The 10,971-nt window shown below is 35.1% G+C and overlaps 3 protein-coding genes across 4 annotated transcripts; 2 read left to right on the top strand and 1 right to left on the bottom strand.

Annotated features, from left to right (window-relative positions):
* The first annotated feature begins 2,677 nt into the window (after nt 1-2,677).
* LOC104707997 (G-box-binding factor 2-like) lies at nt 2,678-5,782 on the top strand. Of its 2 annotated transcripts, none has more exons than XM_010424471.3 (13): nt 2,678-2,885; nt 3,322-3,417; nt 3,522-3,569; nt 3,676-3,771; nt 3,878-3,958; nt 4,064-4,105; nt 4,183-4,346; nt 4,444-4,492; nt 4,586-4,634; nt 4,727-4,866; nt 4,963-5,040; nt 5,134-5,259; nt 5,340-5,782. In XM_010424471.3, exons 2-13 carry the CDS (start codon nt 3,349-3,351, stop codon nt 5,481-5,483), a joined length of 1,086 nt encoding a protein of 361 aa, XP_010422773.2. In that variant the 5' UTR covers nt 2,678-2,885; nt 3,322-3,348; the 3' UTR covers nt 5,484-5,782. The 2 variants fall into 2 exon arrangements, with proteins under 2 accessions (XP_010422773.2, XP_010422771.2); XM_010424469.3 differs by having other exon boundaries at nt 2,741-2,885; nt 4,571-4,634.
* A 261-nt stretch (nt 5,783-6,043) lies between these two features.
* On the top strand, nt 6,044-7,442 carry LOC104707995 (uncharacterized). Its single transcript, XM_019228879.2, has 2 exons — nt 6,044-7,023; nt 7,128-7,442. The coding sequence occupies exons 1-2, from the start codon at nt 6,251-6,253 to the stop codon at nt 7,144-7,146; spliced, it is 792 nt and encodes a 263-aa protein (XP_019084424.2). The 5' UTR covers nt 6,044-6,250; the 3' UTR covers nt 7,147-7,442.
* Nucleotides 7,443-7,448: 6 nt separating this feature from the next.
* Nucleotides 7,449-10,634, bottom strand: LOC104707996 (mitochondrial adenine nucleotide transporter ADNT1). The gene is made up of 8 exons (XM_010424468.3): nt 9,888-10,634; nt 9,347-9,395; nt 9,098-9,261; nt 8,974-9,011; nt 8,648-8,760; nt 8,446-8,559; nt 8,021-8,365; nt 7,449-7,931 (listed from the first exon to the last, which is right to left on the bottom strand). Exons 1-8 carry the CDS (start codon nt 10,046-10,048, stop codon nt 7,848-7,850), a joined length of 1,068 nt encoding a protein of 355 aa, XP_010422770.1. The 5' UTR covers nt 10,049-10,634; the 3' UTR covers nt 7,449-7,847.
* Nucleotides 10,635-10,971: the final 337 nt, after the last annotated feature.

Raw genomic sequence — 10,971 nt, 5'->3', positions numbered from 1 at the left:
AAATACAAATACTAAACCCTACCCTTCAAAACTATATCCTAAATGTGAAATTGAGAACCCAAACCTAAAAAAAAATTCTAAAAATTATTTTAAATATTTTAATGTGTTAAATACTATTTGTTTATGATAATAAGTAGGTATTTCTCTATTACTAATACATTACTATTAGATATCTGTAATATGAGTATATTCAGATATTCGTTCAGATTTGGGTCTAGATCGGATTCAAGTTTTCGGATTTAGAGATTTGAAATTTGGATATTTTAAAATTTTAAATACAATTCGTCTCAGATCTTTGGATCCGACTATTTTGACCATGCCTAATTAAATCTTTCAACCTCAGATTTGATGATGATATAAAGAAGATTATCTGTATCTTTACGGATTTAAACGACATAGATTAATCTCAACTAATCTCCCAACTAGGAGATATCTCGTGCTTAAAGCACGTATCAACATTTAAAAAAAAATTATAATATAATAATAAAAGTTATTCTTACATTTTTTTTAAAGAAATATTTTGTTTGGGATAATATTTATTTTTAATTATTCTGTAAATATATTAGTCTATTTGAATACTAATTATTTTAGAATATTATAGTATTTTATTTTTGACATATTATTACAGTTTTATATTGTTTGTTTGTTGTATTTGTATCATTATTTTGTAAAATATAAAATAATAATTTTAATATTTTAATTGTGAGCAAATAAAAATTATTAATTTATCATCTATTTAAATTTAGTTTTACCAACCGGCCAATCTGGAAATTAAAACACACATTTTCATAGATTGGGTAATATATCTTCGTTGTTAAAAATTTCAAATCACAACATATGCAGAAAAAATTCTGCAATCATAACTCATAAGTATTATATGAAAATTCCAAACAATTTGTAAATAAAATAAAATAAAGATGATAGGAGAATCATAATTTGAAATCTTAACAAAATCTTCGAATTTAGTTATTAAAAATAATTATATTGTATACATGGATATAAAAATCTTAGTTTTTAAAATTCTAATAGGTTTATATTTTTTTAAAAAATATATACTACATCTGTTCCACAAAGATTGATGTTTGAGAGATTTTACACAAATTAAGAAATAATGATTATTAATTTTAAATACAATAATGTTTTCTTATTAAAAAAGTATTATATATATATAAACCAATGACTATTCAGATTTTCAAATTTTCTTAATGATCACTTCTTGAAGTTTACAAAAGTTTAATATTAATTAACTAAAAAGTGGTAAAACATCAATATTTGTGGGACAAAAATATATCTTAGAACATCAATCTATTAGGAGACAGAGGGAGTATTTACTAATTTCGTCCATAATTTATTAGAGAGAGAATATATTTTTATTTTTATTTTTTTAGATTTTTAATATTTAATCTGTGAGTATTTTTTATTTTTTAATTAATTATATTTATTTAAATTAATTAATTAAGCTTAACTAAAATTTTCTAATGGTAATCCTACTATATTAATTGGGAAGTACAAATATAAAACTATTTTTAAAATATGTAAAAATTACATTCAATTGCCATTAGAAAAACTTAATTAAGATTAAATAATTAATTAAATAAATATTTTTAATTAAAAAACGAAAATAGGGGAAACATCAAATAAAATAAATTGTAGAAAAGTAAAAAAAATCTGTTATAATCAAAACTAATTTGTACTTAAAAAAACTAACAGATAAATTTTTTTTTTACACATTAGTTATATTTTTTTACTTACTTCACAACTATAACAAAGATTTCACAAATGTTTAAATAATTTTATTCATTACATGCAAATGTTTTATTGACAGGTTTTCAATAAGCATTTTTAAAATACAAAAATTATTATATAAGCAATAAATTTTTAATCACAAATTATTATAAATAACATTATAACAAAATAAATTATTACAAATTTTTATAGAAAAAAGTTTAACCGCAATTTTCCGCAGAATAATACTTAATTAAATATAATTTTTTACATATTCAAAAATTAGTTTCACATTTGTACTTCAACATTAATATAGTAGGATAAGATTATAATTTTTTTGGTTAACCATTTTCAATTGGATGGATCCAACGTGGCGATAAACGAGTCATGGTCAATAATTTTTTTTTCTTTTTTTTAAGATTTCAAGAGAAAATTAAAAATTAAAAAATATGAGCTGGCGTCGAATCCCACGTTGTCCGTAGGGACCACAACTGTATTCCTTATTCAGTGGGACACGTCAGCTGCAAAACCACTAACGGCCGACACAACTCAGTAGATCCCCAGAGTGGTCCCTACTCTAATTTTTGGTAAAAATTTAAAAAACATTCTGACCGTTAGATGAAACGAATATAAGCCGTCGATCACGATCTAGATTTAACTAATTGGGTAAAAAGTAAAAACGAATTCGTAGTCCACGTTTCGTCATCCATGGAACCCAAAGGAATTATACATTATGGTTTAATTTTGGTATTTATTATTTATAAAAAAGGAATAAAATCAGCAGCACGTAAAGACTACGTAGACATCTCTAGATGAACGGTAGGGATTATGACTACGTGTACCAATCGTTCTTTTAAGGCAATATTTTTTAAAAAATGTCCAGCGCAGATCTAGGATGGCCAGCTCAGCATATGCGTTCCCTTTACAAACCTTTCAAGATGATGACACGTGTACGGTGACGTGTGCTTCAGCCTCTTGGCGCTCCCCTTCCTCTCTCTCTTTTTTTTTTCTCTTCAGTTTCGCCTTCCTCTCTCTCTCTCTTCTTTACCGAACTCTGGTTCTAGAGAGAGAAAACCATTCTTTCGAGTTAGAGAGAGAGAGAGAAGCGAATTTTTTTTTTTTAAGAGCAATTCGAATTGTTTACCCTCAAACTCCATCAGGTAGGTTTTTGGATTTTTGGTTTCTTTTGTATTTAACGAATTTTACTGTATTGTTTCTAGAGGTAATTTGTAATCAGCTCTGTTGTTTTCTCGAGAAAATATGTAACCGACGAAAAAAATTTCTAGGAAAGAGTTGAATTAGATTTCTACTATTTGTTGAAAGTTGTTGACTCAGAAAAATCTGAGAACCCCCGCGAAAAATTGAACTCAAAGTTTGAATTTTTATTATTGGTAGATACAGTGATGCTCTGTACTTGATAATTTTAATTAGATCTCTCTATCATAAGAATAATTGTTTGTCGCAATTTTAACTTATCGTTTGATGTCCGAAATTGCAAGATCTAAGTGTATATGTAAATCTACTGTTCCTTTAGATTTGTATGTTTTACACAGGAACATCTAAAAGATCTAGTTATGTTTTATGTTACTGTGTCAGTGTTACACTACTCTGCATTGAGGGATAATGGGTAGCAACGAAGAAGGAAACCTCACAAACTCTGCTGATAAGCCAACGCAAGCTGCTCCTGTAACTGTAAGTCATGAATCAAATTGAAACTGATTGGTTTAGTTAACATTTGTGTATGAGAATCATTTGTTTTAATTGTTGTTCTGTTCTTCTTGGTATATATAATACAGGAGCAGAGCAATGTTCATGTGTATCATCATGACTGGGCTGCTATGCAGGTGATTTGCTTTGACCTTTGTTTGAAACTCGTCCTTTATGGATTGTGGTCATTAGCCTGCCATTTTTTTCAGAATGATATAGCTTGTTTTTCTCATGGTACTGTAGGCATATTATGGATCTAGGGTTGCTATACCACAATATTACAACTCAAATGTGGCAACTGGTCATGCTCCACCCCCTTATATGTGGGCTTCTCCATCGGTACTAATAATTTAAATTTGTTGAATGGATGTACTTAAAACTTAAAAGTATATGCATTTAGAATTATTTTTTTATTTGAGTCTGATTTTTGCTTAATTGTTCTTAGCCAATGATGGCTCCTTATGGGGCACCATATCCACCATTTTGTCCTCCTGGTGGTGTTTATGCTCATCCTGGTGTTCAAATGGTAATCACCCCCCCCCCCCCCCCCCCTTCTTTTGATTTGTTACTTTATCAAACGAATGTTTAAATCAGACCATTTTTACTGATATGCGTTTTCTCTTTTGACCAGGGCTCACAACCACAAGGTCCTGTTTCTCAAGCAACGCCTGGTGTAAGTCACTTTTGTTTTGTGTGAATGGTCGCCAAAAGTTGTGATGGATATGAATATGAGAATATATATATTTGCAGGTTACAACTCCTTCGGCCATGGATGCTCCAGCTAACTCCCCTGGAAATACGGACCATGGGTTCATGAAAAAACTGAAAGAATTCGATGGACTTGCAATGTCAATAAGCAATAACAAAGTTGGGAGTGCTGGACATAGCAGCAGTGAGCATAGGAGTTCTCAGAGGTTTGTCAAACTAACTCAACTCTTCCTTATTCAAAGAGACTTGGGGTTCATTATTATTATTCTTAGATAGATTCTAACGTGGTTTTGTTATTACTAGCTCCGAGAATGATGGTTCAAGCAATGGTAGTGATGGTAATACAACTGGGGTATGTAGTTTCTTTCTACTCGAACTAGGTTAAAATTTGCTAATCTTTCTCTGTTGAAGTTATTAATTTATATACCAGTCTGTTTTACCACAGGGAGAACAATCTAAGAGGAAAAGGCGACGAGAAATATCACCAAGCACCGGTATTTTTTCTTGAAAAGAACACAACACAAGTAATTGTATGCTTCAACGTTTACAACTACTTAAAATCTTAATGGCTTCTTGTTCTTGGTAGGTGAAAAACCTTCATCTCAAACCAGTCCTCCCCTTAGAGGTGAAAATGAGAAAGCTGATGTGACCATGGGGACTCCTGTTATGCCCACAGCAATGGATTTTCAAAACTCTGGTGGCATGAACGGTATCCCACAGCAATGGGTATACTATTCTTGAACCTCTCTCATTGAACTCGTTTTATTCTTGGCATCCTCTTTTTGTTTGTTTGTTTATTGGTAGTGGTGTGTTTATCTGCAGAATGAAAAAGAGGTTAAACGAGAGAAGAGAAAACAGTCAAACCGAGAATCTGCTCGAAGGTCGAGACTGAGGAAACAGGTGACATTGCTTACTAAACTTTAGTAACTAAAGAGGTGGAAGCTAAAAAAGTTCTATATTTACGCTTAATGGGCTTGTGTGTTGTTTATGTAGGCTGAAACTGAACAACTTGCTGTCAAAGTTGACGCACTAGTAGCTGAGAACATGACTTTGAGATCCAAAGTAAGCCAACTAAACGATGAGTCAGAGAAACTACGGCTGGAGAACGAAGCTTTACTGGTAACAGTCTACCCACCATACCACACATTTTGATTATAGGTGTATTGGTCAATAGTAACACATAAGTAATTGCTCTCTAGGATCAACTGAAAGCGCAAGCAACTGGGAAAACAGAGAACCTAATCTCTAGAGTTGACAAGAACAACTCCGTATCAGGTGGTAAAAATGTGCAGCATCAACTGTTAAATGCAAGTCCAATAACCGATCCTGTAGCGGCTAGCTAACGGTGATATCTTCTTCTTCTTTCCGGGTTGTGAATGTAACATTAAAAAAAAAAAAAAAAGAGACTTTGTTTTTCTTAGTTTCGTAGAGCTCTCTGCTATTGTTAGCTGAGAAAATTGATGTAATGTAATATCGTTTAAGAGGTTCGGTGTGCGCTGTGACCACTTGATTGATGAAAGTGTAGGTTTTTAGTCATATAAGCGAATGTATTAGAGAGACAAGGGGAGACATATTTTGATGGTCTTTCGTTTCGTAATCGCTTTGTGTATTCTTCTTTAATTAACAAACACTTTGTGTGTGAGTTTTTAGATTTTACTTTATTTTGAGATTTTATTATTATCTATCGACGTGCCTCCCTCAACCCGTAAACGTGAGTCGTGACCAAAGTGTTTGTTTTGACAGATCTACGTAATACCAATTTTTCAGAGATTTGTCACTCTATCGCGTATACAAATGTATATCCGTTGGTATAATTAAAAAATATCATTGAGCGATTCACATAACAGAGCCAATAAAACAGCTCGTCGGTAGAAGAAATTTCAGTAAGTGGCCAAAGTGTCGGGAACAAATCGAATTATTATTGTGTTCGTTTGGTATAGGACAAGATATACACAAGACTAGTATTGTATTAGACACGAAATTATAGTATTTTAAGTAACAATTAAAGACTTTTCAGAATTCATTTTCGTAATTAATACCTAAACTAATACATGCAGAAGAACAGAGATCATCTCATAATAATAGAAGTTCAACAACCGGCGACGAAGAAATGGCGGGAGAAACGCTGCTTAAACCGGTTCTTCAAAAACCACCAGGCTACCGTGAGCTCCACTCGCAACCACAAACTCCACTCGGATCATCATCTTCAACATCATCATCAACAGCGCTTCGACGCCGGCCAAAACATACGATTCCGGCGTCGTTTTATCCGACGAAGAAGAAGCAATGGAGTCGTTGCCGCGTCTTTTGCTGCTGCGTCTGCATCACCGTCGCCATCGTCATCCTCATCCTTACCCTCGCCGTCTCTGTCTTCTTCCTTTGGTACAGCCCGAGGCTCCCCGTCGTACGTCTCGCCTCTTTCCGCGTAAGCACTTTCAACTTTGCCGGTGGAAAATCCAACGACGGTTTGTCGCAGTTGACGGCTGAAGCCACGGCGAGGCTTGATTTCAGAAACCCTAACGGAAAGCTACGGTACCATTACGGCGACGCTGACGTGGAGGTGAGTGTAGGAGACGGTGATTTTGAAACGAGCCTCGGGTCAACGAGAGTCAAAGGGTTTCTGGAGAAGCCGAGGAATCGGACGGTTGTGAGCGTACCGATCAAAGTGAAGAAACAACAGGTGGATGATCCGACGGTTAAGAGGCTTAGAGCGGAGATGAAGAGTAAGAACTTGGTGGTGAGAGTAACGGCTAAGACGAAGCTGGGATTGGCTGTGGGAAGGCGTAAGATTGTTACCGTGAGGGTTAGTATCAGTTGCGGTGGCGTGAGACTACGGGAGCTTGATTCAAAGATGAGTAAATGCACCATCAAAATACTTAAATGGTACGTACGTACGTACCTATCTAATTTCAAAAGTATATTAAATCGATTTTAATGTTCATCTTGAAAATCAAAACATTGATGTTATGTGTATGATTTCAATGCAGGATTAAATTGCACTCATAACTCACACAAGTAAATGATGATTGATGGATGTGTCTTTTCGTGGGGATTTCATTACGTTAAAGATGTGGCCAAAGCTCAACTTTACGAAAGAGGTCACTTATGTTATTTTCTTCCTTTCTTGTATTCACATCTCACTTCCGTATAATTACGATCTATAGGAAAGATTAAATGTGTATTACTTAATCACACATCTGTGATCAGAGTATTCTGCATATACATTTGTTTTCTTGTAATGGAGATAGAGAGATACTGTACTATGAAAAGCTCGTTCTTTGAATGTTTAAAAAATTCGCACACACAAATCACAAACAAGCCCCCATGAATTTTATTTTGACACGGATACCAATTCATAAAACAAGTACATAATCACGGAATTATTCAACTAAATAGCAAAGTTACCAATAAGAGTTGTAACAATAATTGAATGCGAAAAGACTAGCCCAAACATGTAGTAGCACAAACTGCAGTACCAAATGTAGTTGGCCACTGACTTATTTGAAAAGCATAAACCCAATCTATAAGGAAAAAAAAAAGAAGAGAAAGAAAAGAGTTTGGCTAAGCCACTATAGCCTTTATCCTTCCCACCGGATGTTGAAAAGGAGATAAATAAAGCCCCTAAAATTTTCGAACTTCTCTTCTGTCTCCTCTGGCTACAAAAATAGAAGTGTGTTTTCTTGTCGACCCATATAATATCAGATGACTCAGTCTGATATCCTAAACTCCACTCCTAAGACATCTTTCACCATCTCATATGTCACAAACGCTATCGCAATCGATGGTACAACCTGTAAAGAACATTTTAACTTTCTTGAGAAAAAATGTTCCATCTTCAAAGAAACACAAGTAAAATTGGGGTTTGGTAAATGAAACAAACCTTCACTGAGTTGGGGACCAAACCCTTGTACAATGCTCCAAAGCCTTCATGACGAACTGTTTTCCTAAATGCATCGACCATACCAGTGTATTCAAGCGAAGCCTTGCTTCTCCCTTCGCCTGTAACAACAGAGGAAGCATCTTTCCACCCGACCATTTGCATTCTCCTACGAATCACGTCCAGCGGATAAGCAATTGTTTGACCAACTGTTCCAGCTATTGCACCACAAGTGAGCCTCGTTACAATCGTCAGCTCATTGTTTTCTACTAGACCAAAGGGGTTGTCTTTAACTAGCCAGTCCTTTAGAGACTCATACACCGCAAAGTTCAAACCCACATATGGAACCTGCATTTACCAGAAAGGTCCCATAAGATGGTAGATTTGTAATATTCCGTCTGGTTAAGAGGAAAAAATACGAAACTTACAACTCCAATCACTGACGGAAGCCAACCACGGTACAAGGCCCGTGGACCTTCCTCTCGCAGGACAGTTGACAAAGCATGGGCAATTCCTCTATATTGATAAGGAGAATTTGCGGTCTGTGTGCACATATTCATATTTGCAGAGTTACAAAGATGAGCAATATAAGGGTCTTGCAGATACCAAGTTGGGGGTACGAAAAGTTACCTGTACAGTTAGCCTCCCACGAACCATATCCATTGGGTATGTTGCAGACATGGCTATGATTCCAGCAGTTGCACCAGCTCCAAGCCGTAAAAGAGGAGTGAGCTGGGCATTTTCTGCAGAAACGTCATAGAACTATTAACCAAAGAATCTTATAAACAGAATACTATTCCACCATCAATACGAAAGGCTTGTGATAATAAGAGTACAACATAGCTCCAAAGGCTTCATTTAGAAACTTAAATTGAAGGCTAAAAAGCGATAAGTAATACCGTGCACAGATTCTTCAACAGGGAAATAATAAAAATCTTATGCTGAAATCAATTTACCATTTCCCGTCTGCTGACGATACATGTACAGTATGCCCCTACAAGAAAGAGAGAAAGCGTAGATTAGATATAAATATATATTGAGATCAAGATAACAGAGTAGAAAGAAGGTTAGAGGTCTTACTTTGAAGCTTGCTCATAGCTGAAAAATTTCACAGCAGAATTTGGAACGATACGAGCACAGTTGGTACCATTTCCTTTGAACAGTCCACGAAGGCCCTCGGTTCTCCAAATATACTTCAGCCCTTGGACTGTCCCACTATACTTTATATTATGCGGATTTTGCACCTACATATCAACAATTAACAGAATGCTAAGTCAACCAATGATTATACACGTTCCAAAACAAAAGCAACCAACGAAAAAAACAAACCTGAAGTAATATCTTCATCCTCTCCAGAGGTGCAACTGCAGTTCGTGACCTAATATAAAAACACGAATTCCCCAGTGAGAAATATAAAAAAAGAAACAAAATTTGCGCATTGAAATGTAACAACACAGAGACTGAAAGATAAAGCAACTAGCTGATCTTTCTTTTATATGTCAATCACAAAACTCGACCTAAATCGAGCAAAAGATGGCCTCTTTCTCAAAACCTATACCTATACCTCTACCTCTATTTGAATGATTCAACACGGATATCAATCTCAAGATAAAATAAAAGTAAGTGACTGATCTACTACACTTATCGTACGCACTCAGCAAACAGATCAACATCAATAAAGTTCTGATTTTTCATGTCAACCTATGAATAGAGGACAAAATCAATGAGTTCTCAATCCAATTTGGCCTTCTCGAAACAAATTAGAAAGAAACAACGTATAGTCCCACTCAACATTTATCTTTCATTTTCCCCCAAAACTCTCACGGAAATGAAAAAAAAAAAAAAAACTGAAATGGGAGAAACGACTCACACTCCACCAGCGACGCCACCGGCGAAAAGAGACTTGCAGATGCTGAGAACAGCATAACTTGGAGCTTTGACTCCTTCCCTCGCTAACTTCGCTTCCTCCGCCAGATTTACGATCGTAGAAACAGCTGCTGATTCAGTCCTCTTCACATCCTCTGATGCCATCTGATAATAAAAATCACCCCAACCACACACTTCACTATATAAATCGCCAATCAGTGCAAATACGATTACGATCCCTAAATGATTTCTTCACAAATCTTCGATCTCTCAACGTACGACCAAAACCCTAACAAGAATCTCCGATTTGAAGTGAATCGAGAAGAGAGAGATCAAAAGCACAAATCTAACCCCTTTCTCTCTCTCTGTGTCCCGGCGGCGATGATAAAAGCCAAAAGGAACACAACCTACTACTGATTTAGCCTGAACCACGACGACGCCGTTTTAATGGCACCTTTCTGTTGTGGAAAAATTGCTAACCAGCCCTTATCTTTAACTACGTTCTGTGAAGTTGCCCGTATACTTAAAGAATTGCAGAAAAATCCATCATTTGATTGAAAAATCTGCACGTCAGCTGTGTAAGTTGACCGTGTGGCGATTGGTAGCCGTCGTTCTGATTCTTTTGTCGATATTTTTTAATTATACACTCAAACGTCACACAATTCGTAATGTATCTCCTAAGTGCTTAAAAGGTTAAAGATTTAGACTGTTATTATACACACTCGAATTTTATATTTAAGAGGTTGTTAGTGAGAGTAGCCCAAGTATTATACACTTGATTATATAGACAGGACACTCGTATTCTTAATTCAATTGTTTTAGAGATAAGTTTGCAAAAAGGAAAAACAAAAAAAAGGAAAGAATTTTAAAGTCAAGGGGTATATGCAAACAAAAATGGTTAGTTTAAGGATTAGTTTGCAAAGTTTACTTAAATGTTTATATATATATCAGCAGTTGTTGTTATCCAACGCGCATAACAGAAGCGCGTAAGATATACTCCGCAAACGCCACGTAATGGTGGTACAACTGTTAGTGCCTGATCCCGTTTGGTCAGTATGATCCGTTTTGGTCACTGAACAAGAAGTAAC

This window comes from Camelina sativa, chromosome 8 (genome assembly GCF_030686135.1).
Source record: "Camelina sativa cultivar CO46 ecotype springtype chromosome 8, ASM3068613v1".
Classification (NCBI taxonomy): Eukaryota; Viridiplantae; Streptophyta; class Magnoliopsida; order Brassicales; family Brassicaceae; genus Camelina; species Camelina sativa.
The sequence above is the reverse complement of the archived record's forward strand: the minus strand, read 5'-3'. Positions and strand labels throughout refer to the sequence as shown.